Source organism: Manihot esculenta, chromosome 13, assembly GCF_001659605.2.
Source record: "Manihot esculenta cultivar AM560-2 chromosome 13, M.esculenta_v8, whole genome shotgun sequence".
NCBI classification, from domain to species: Eukaryota; Viridiplantae; Streptophyta; class Magnoliopsida; order Malpighiales; family Euphorbiaceae; genus Manihot; species Manihot esculenta.
Window position 1 is genome coordinate 9173292 of NC_035173.2, and position 8536 is coordinate 9181827.

General features: G+C 44.8%; 1 protein-coding gene across 1 annotated transcript; it reads left to right on the forward strand.

The window, feature by feature from the left end:
- The first annotated feature begins 4342 nt into the window (after nt 1-4342).
- LOC110607906 lies at nt 4343-7033 on the forward strand. The gene is made up of 5 exons (XM_021747069.1): nt 4343-4575; nt 4774-5368; nt 5473-5557; nt 5655-6674; nt 6765-7033. The coding sequence occupies exons 1-5, from the start codon at nt 4343-4345 to the stop codon at nt 7031-7033; spliced, it is 2202 nt and encodes a 733-aa protein (XP_021602761.1).
- The last annotated feature ends 1503 nt before the right edge of the window (nt 7034-8536 follow it).

An 8536-nucleotide genomic window follows, 5' to 3' on the forward strand; every position in this document is an offset into this window, starting at 1 on the left:
GAGTGATACACTCGGTTCGATGTGGTTCTTAAGACAGACGAACCGGAAAGCCACCAGGATTCTCCAATTATTAGGATGCAGCTGGGCAACCGAAAGCTTGTAGAATTGAAGGACATCAGCAAAAAATGAGTCTATGGAGGGGCAAAGACACAAAAAGTCTCTCAAGGAATTTGTAGGTACCATAAAGGCAGTCTATATCTTGCTCTGATAGGACAGACGGAATGTTACTAATTGAGCTACCTTCATTTCTTGAAGCCTCCCTCAATGGAACGATAGGGGCCGGGGCATGGATAGGGTCGTTAGAGGAGGAGCTTGAGGCGGAATCTCCACTAGGGGTTAGAGAAGAGGAGCTATTCCTATTCATCCTAAGAGGAAAAAAAATAGAAATTACCGTGAAAGTAAGGGAGTGCAATCGAAAAATAAGGAACGACCGAGCCTTCCTAAAGGCAAAGATTGCAATAGAGAGCAAAAGTGATATTTGAAGAAGAAGAATGATTCTTATAAGATGGTTTTGACGGTAGGCTTTAAATGCGTCTCAGGAAATAAGGCAACCATCATTAAAAAGCTAGGCAGGTAAAGCAGCGTAAGCCAAGAAAAAACCAATGTCCGTAAGCCACGTGCCTCAGATCGTGAGAACAACTATCACCTTCAAATATGAAGAATTGAAAACTAGCGGGAGACCTATTATGCTACATAATAATCATTCAAGGTACATCATACGCTATCACCACATAACATGTCTACATGGCAAGGATCTAATAAGTAAGTAATGCGATTCTGCTCGAGAAAAGGAATATTCGGACATTTTAACATCCGATTCATCATTAAGGCTCGCCCACCATTTGAAAAGGTTGAGTCTCAACATAAAATTACCGTTATCAAACACAATCCAACATATATCCATTACTCCTCTAATCATGGAGTCATTGACTTATTAGCTAGTAATATTCCTTGTCAAGCAGCCAGCCACATCATCGCTGAATTATTAAAAAATACTATATTTATCTCTATTTTCTTACAGTATAAAAAAGTTTTTTTTTTTTTTTTTATAAAATTTCACTGTAACTAAATACAATTTACTTATTGAAATGTTCAAAATAATTTTTTTTTAGATGTTTTTTTAGACCTATTATATATAACAAAGCTCAGCTTATTTATGAAAACTAGTTTATATTTTAAAAATATTTTTTATATGTAATATTTTGTGTGCAATATATTTTTCGTAAAATCATAACTTGTTTTATTGCTTGATTATAATTTAAAAAATAAAAATATTAAAAATTTATGTATAACAGTATTAATAAGATTTTCAATATTTACAAGAGTGAGACATTTTTTATAAAATTAATTTAACTTTTTTAATTAGTAGAGTTAATTAATTTTTTTTCTAAGTCATCCAAACAATAAAAAATAAAAAATAATTATTTTCTTATGATGACTGCCGGGCCTAACACGTCTAGGAAAGAGGCCAAGCCCACGAAGGTTACCCCAGCCCAAGACCCGAGGAGCTTCTCTGTTGGGCCAGTCTGACCCCTTCAGCCCAGACATAGCCTAAGAGGGCAAACTAAGTTACCCACCAACCCAGAAACACCAACCACGAGCTTAGCCCATTGACATGACATGAGGAAGGACAGCAGGCCTAGTCATCTCGCAGCCCTGCCTGCATGCGCCCCGGGGGGAATTAAATGGCCGCCTGACGTGGAGAGGACGTCTGACACTATTCGTACGTACGTACCTGTCCGACAGGAACATGTGACACTGTAGCAGAGAGGCCGTTAGGAGTGGCTAGCGGACAAACGAAAAAAGGATAAGAAAGGGGGATACCATCCAAGAAGATTAAGCTTACACAACCACTGTAAACCCGATTCTTTGGATATCAGAACATCAATTGGCGCCATCTGTGGGAACGAAGGAGACCTTTTGCATCATCGGAGTTCCTTTCTTAAAAAATCCACTGAGATCCATAATGGCAAACCATAATGAAAACCATACTCAAATGACCTGAGCTCTGCCCAAGAAGGGCAGCAGTTCTCTTTCTCTAGCCCTGCTACTCCCACCAGCCAACCACCAATGCTGCCTACACTTTCACCAAGCTTAGCAGGGAACACACCCCAAAATACCATCTCCAACCAAGAATTCCAAACCATAGCCCTTCAACTTCAAAGTACCGCCCATTGGCTAGGGCAAATAATGCAGCAAAGGGGCCTCAATACCCCATTGAATGTGTTCCCCGCAGTAGAGGGAATCCCCATCACTGAACCTCAACCCACCTTCAACCACCTAATCCCATAACAAAGCAACCATGAAGTAGGAGCAGGAAACAGAGGAGCCGATAGGGAGGAGGAGCCAATGGCTAGAGTTCACGGAAGGAGAGTGAGAGAACTTATTGATAACGATGATGTGGAAAGCTACTCCATGGAAACAGCCAGGAGGACAGAGAGTGAAGAATGGAGGGAAGGGTATCGCATGGAGAAGAAGCCAAGACAAGAGGAGGAAGATGTAGATCAGAAGTTGCAGAAGATGAAGAAGCAGCTCCTAGCCGAGCTGGGGGCAAAAGACAACAGCCATACTCTCTTGCCCACGTCATTGTCTTTTTCGGGGTGGATCCAACAAGAAATCATTCCCAAAAAGTTCATGATGCCTCCCATGGCGACATATGATGGGACAGGAAACCCAAGGGAGCACATCTTGAACTACAAGACGTTCATGGAACTGCAGACCTTATCGGATGCCTTGATGTGCAATGTATTCCCTACCACACTCACGGGACCAGCAAGGGCCTGGTTTAACAGTTTGGACACCGGAAGCATCAAGAGTTTCAGTGACCTAGCTAGCATCTTCATCAGTCGGTTCATAGCAGGAGTGCCGGCTGACAGAAAAACTAGTTATCTGGAGACAGTCAAGTAGAAGAGGAACGAATCCCTGAGGGAATATGTAGCTTGTTTCAATACGGAGGCCCTGTAGATCCCCGAGCTAGACGAAAGTCAGGCTGTGGAAGCCATGCAGAAAGGAACCACCTCTCCTGAGTTCTTCGGCTCATTATGCAAAAAACCGCCCACCTCCTTGGCAGAACTGATGAAGAGAATAGAGAAGTATATAAGGCAAGATGATGCCTTAACAACTAGCAGATTTGCTAAGGAAGCTACAGATAGAGGTAAAGCCCCGAAAGAAAGGAGGTCAGACAGACCTGAGAAAAGATATAGTAGAGGGCCCGAGGCATACAGACAGCCTTGGGACAGAAGAGAGTAGAGACCGCCTCCACCTCAAGTCCCGAAAGCAATAACCCCCCTTAATGCCTCCAGGGCTAAAGTGCTTGTAGCAGTTCAAGACAAGGAGTTCCTTCAATGGCCCAAGCCCATGAAAGCGAAAGCAAACTGGAGAGGTCTTGACAAATACTGCCAGTACCACCGCACTCACGGCCATAACACCAATGACTGCTACCAGTTGATAAGTGAGATTGAAAGACTAATAAAGAGGGGACATCTTCGAAACTTTGTGAAAAAATCAAAAGGAGAGAGACCCCAGCAAAAAGACCCCGAAGACTGGGAGCGGGACCGACAAATGACGATTCCAGTGGAACCATCAACATGATTGTTGGAGAAACTGGAGGTCGGATGAGCAGAAGAGGAAAGAAGAGAAGCCGAGATGGGGAGGGAAGCAGTGGTGAAATCATGCAGGTGGTAGAACATTCCCCCACGACCATCTCTTTCTCTCCTGAGGACGGCCACGGCATTCAAATGCCTCACAACGATGCCCTTGTCATCGAGGCTATCATCCACAACTACTAAGTCCGGAAGATTCTGACTGATGATGGAAGCAAAGTGAACTTATTGCCATACAGGGTCTTCCAGCAGATGGGAATATCAGAGGAGCAGCTAGTACGGGATCAAGCCCCGGTGAAAGGGATCGGAGGAACTCCAGTAACCGTGGAAGAAAAGGTGAAGGTGGCCTTAACTCTGGGAGAACCACCCCTGTCTCGAACTTACTACGCCATGTTTTTGGTAGTGAAACTCCCTCTAAGCTACAATGCAATATTGGGGAGGCCTGTGCTGTACAACTTTAAGGTGGCGACCAGCATCAGGTATCTGACCATAAAATTCCCTACAGAGGCAGGGGTGTGAGTAGTTCGAGGGCGTCAGGAAGAAGCAAGGGCAGTATACATAGCCACGGTAGCATAATCGAGCTCGGCAGATGGAAAAATCGACTCAGAGGTTATAGAAGTCAGAGATGAGAAGAAAGAAGCCAGGACAGAGCATGTGGGGAGCTAGAAACTTTCCCTTTATCAGAAAGAGAAGTAGACAAAGTTTTCAGCCTTAACGCCGACCTAACTGAAGAATAAAAAATGGCAGCAATGACTTTAATCCGAGGTCACGCCTCAAGCTTCGCGTGGAAGCCATCCAATATGCCGGGAATAGACCCTGAGGTGATGACCCACAAGCTGAACGTTCTCCCTGGGGCAAAACCTATAAAGCAAAAGAAGAGAGTGGTTGGGAAGGAAAAGCAGCAGGCTACCAGGGAGGAGGTACAGAAGTTAGAGGAAGCAAGATTCATAAGGGAAGTCATGTACCCGCAATGGTTAGCAAATCCTGTACTAGTGAAAAAAGCCAATGGCAAGTATAGGATGTGTATAGACTTTACCGATCTGAACTAGGCTTGTCCCAAAGATTTTTATCCCCTCCCTGATATTAATAAAATGGTCGATTCTGCGGCCGATTTTGATTACATGTCGTCTCTTGATGCAATGTCTGGTTATCACCAAATCCCAATGGACAGGTCGGATGAGGAAAAGACTTCATTCATAACAGAGGATGGAACCTATTGTTACAAGGCCATGCCTTTTGGGCTAAAAAATGCGGGGGAGACGTATCAGAGGCTGATGAATAAAATTTTCAAGGGACAGATAGGAAGGAACGTGGAGGTGTATGTGGATGATATGGTAGTAAAGAGTCAAACGTTTCAGCAACACTTGGTAGATCTGAAAGAAGTGTTTGGGGTGCTGGAGCAATACAGAATGAGGTTGAACCCAGCCAAGTGTGCTTTCTTTATCAGAGGGGAAAAATTCCTAGGATACATAGTCAGCGGAAAAGGTATTGAGTCAAATCCAGAAAAAGTGGAAGCCATACTAAAAATGCCCGAGCTGACCTACTTGAGAGATGTACAGAGGCTCACAGGCAGGGTAATAGCACACAACAGATTCATGTCAAAATCAGCAGAGAAATGCCTGCCATTCTTCAGGAAGCTAAGAAAAGTCCCAGACTTTGAATGGACTGAGGACTGCCAGCAAGCTTTCAGAAACCTTAAGCAGTACCTCAGTTCACCACACGTACTCAGTAGTCCCATAGCTGGGGAGGAACTTCTTATTTACTTGGTAGCCTCAGAATAAGCTATAAGTGTTGTGCTAGTATGGGAAGAAAGAGGAGAACAGAAGCCAGTATTTTACGTCAGTAAGGTGCTTAAAGACGCCGAGATTAGATACTTAAACATAGAGAAGCTGGCATACGCCTTGTTGCTGGCAATAAGAAAATTCAGGGTATACCTGGAAAGCCATCAAGGAGTGGTAATGACAGATCAGCCCTTGAAGAAGATCCTCTACAGACCAGAGACATCAGGATGAATGCTAGTTTGGTCTGTCAAAATTAGTCCATATTGTTTAGAGTATCGACCTCAGAAAACCATCAAGGCCCAAGCTCTCGCTGACTTTTTAGCAGAGTGCTCCTTCAATGAAGAACAAATGAAACCTGACAGCATAACAGAGGAAGGGAAGGGGGAGCAGCTCGTGCAAAAGTTCAGCTGGAAGCTGTACGTAGATGGGGCATCTAGTGGTGGAGGCTGTGGCGCAGGAATAATGTTGAAAGGACCCGGAGAGTTCAAAGTTTGTTATGCCCTACGATTAGAGTTCGGTGCTTCCAATAACGTGGTAGAGTATGAGGCCTTAATAAATGGGATGTTGATAGCAAAAGAAGTAGGGGTGATCGACCTCGTAATAAACAGTGACTCCCAACTGGTAATCAACCAAGTGACTGGAGCATACCAAGCAAGGGATCCCACTATGCAAAAGTACCAAGCAAAGGTAAAAGCTGTAGAAACTGAGCTCGGCGAGCAAGGAGTTACAGTGCGGTATCAGAGAATACCTAGAGAAGAGAATGGAGAAGCAGACTTGCTCAGCCATCTGTCTAAAGAAGAATTGGAACAACTCCCATACAAGGTGTACATACAGCACATCAGCACCCCTGCCTATGAGAAACCCGCCGAAATAATGGAAATTGGAGAAGGAGAGAACTGGATGACCCCATACCTGGAATGTTTAGAAAAGGGAAAACTCCCTGAAGATAAAGCTGAGGTAAGGAAAATTGCAGCCCGAGCCGCCAATTACCAAGCAGTAAGGGGAACCCTGTACAGAAGGGGGAAATCTAGCCCATGGCTACGATGTGTAGGCCCAGAAGAGGCAACCAGGTTCATGGAAGAGATCCATCAGGGAATGTGCGGAGCACATGAAGGAGCAAGGACGCTGGCGAACAAAGTTTTCAGGCAGGAATACTACTGGCCAACAGTTAAGAAAGAGACAGAAGCGTTTGTCAGAAGATGTGACGTATGCCAAAGGTTAGCCAACGCAATTAACGTCCCAACCACTCCTCAATCCAGCATATCCAGCCCATGGCCGTTCTGGCAATGGGGTATAGATATCCTGGGACCTTTTCCCAAAACCACAGGATAAAAAAAGTTCGTAGTGGTAGCTGTGGAATATTTTTCAAAATGGCCAAAAGTTGAAGCAATCCCCACCATCATAGCCAGAAAAATGATAGACTTTATCTGGGGCAACATCATCTGCAAGTTTGGAGTACCGAGAGTACTTATATCAGACAACGGCAAGCAGTTTGACTGCAAGGCATTCAAGGAGTTCACAAGAAACATGGGCATATGGCACAAGTTCTCCTCAGTGGCCCATCCTCAAACCAACAGCCAGACGGAGGTTACAAATCGAGCTATACTCCAGGGATTGAAAAAGCGACTAGATGGAGCAAAGAAGAACTAGGCAGATGAGCTTAATAACATCCTGTGGGCATTCCGGACCACCCCTCGAATGCCAACGAAGGAAACACCCTTTGCACTGGCGTTTGGCACTGAAGCCGTAGTACCCATTGAATTACAAGTCCCTACCCACCGAGTCCAGTTCAATAACGAGGACACCAACGGCGACAAATTGAGAAGTAACTTGGACGTCCTAGAAGAGATCAGAGAAGAAGCTTAAGTCTGCACCGCTGCTTACCAACAAAAGGCAGCTTGTTACTACAATCAAAAAGTCAGGAAAAGGAGCCTGAAGGTAGGAGATCTAGCACTAAGAAGGTTAGAGGCCGTAGGAAAGAGAGCTGCAGTAGGAAAGTTAGCGCCGACTTGGGAAGGTCCTTTCAGGATAATCAAAGTAGTCAAACCCGGAGTATATCGAATTGAAGACCTACAAGGAAATCTGAAATCTCACGCTTGGAACATCCAGCATCTGAAGAGGTATTTTCCTTAAATGTACAAACAGCGTAAACAAATATTTGTACTCTGACAAATAGGAATGAAATAAACAAAGAAATTATGTCAAAATGTTATTTTATCATTTTTGTCTGAATTTTCCTTAAAAGAGGAAAAAGAATAGGCACTAGAAGACCTCAGTGAGGTGGGTGACCGGTCTTGGAAAATGACCCCCGGCACTACAAAACCGGCTGAGATGATGAAGCGACAGTAAGGCCAAAGAGCCTGAATCTTGCGCAAGACCTCAGTGAGGTGGGTGACCGGTCTTGGAAAATGACCCCCGGCACCATAAAATCGGCTGAGATAATGAAGCGACAGTAAGGCCAAAGAGCCTGAATCTTGCGCAAGACCTCAGTGAGGTGGGTGACCAGTCTTGGAAAATGACCCCCGGCACCATAAAACCGGCTGAGATGATGAAGCGGCAGTAAGGCCAAAGAGCCTGAATCTTGTGCAAGGCCTCAGTGAGGTAGGTGACCGGTCTCGAAAAATGAATCCCGGCACCACAAAACCGACTGAGATGATGAAGCGACAGTAAGGCCAAAGAGTCTAAATCTTGTGCAAGACCTCAGTGAGGTGGGTGACCGGTCTCAGAAAATGACCCCCGGCACCACAAAACCGGCTGAGATGATGAAGCGACAGTAAGGCCAAAGAGCCTGAATCTTGCGCAAGGCCTCAGTAAGGTAGGTGACCGGTCTCAGAAAATGACCCCAGGCACCACAAAACCGGATGAGATGATGAAGTAATAGAAAGGCTGAAAGGCCAAAATCTCAAGAGCTCGACGAATAAACAGGCTTAAAACCAGTACGTACCCATAACATGCAAACTAAACGAGACAAGGCTAAGGGAAACATAGAAGGAATAGGCCCCATACAAAGAGGCCCATAACCTCAGGACACAGTAAAAATAGACAAAGTAAAAATGATGAGCTTCCAGCCCGGATCGACCGTTAGTGCGAAAAAACCCAATACAAATCAGCTAAGTAAGAAAAAAAGGCCAAAAGGCAGAGCTCACCTCCAAG

Bases quoted from the DNA above. Each gene is read 5' to 3' on its own strand.
- LOC110607906 (XM_021747069.1), top strand. From the start codon at position 4,343: ATGGCAGCAATGACTTTAATCCGAGGTCACGCCTCAAGCTTCGCGTGG. The intron at 5,369-5,472 runs GTAGCCTCAGAA...CGCCGAGATTAG, and splicing joins AGGAACTTCTTATTTACTTG to ATACTTAAACATAGAGAAGC. The intron at 6,675-6,764 runs GTATAGATATCC...AATGGCCAAAAG, and splicing joins ATGGCCGTTCTGGCAATGGG to TTGAAGCAATCCCCACCATC.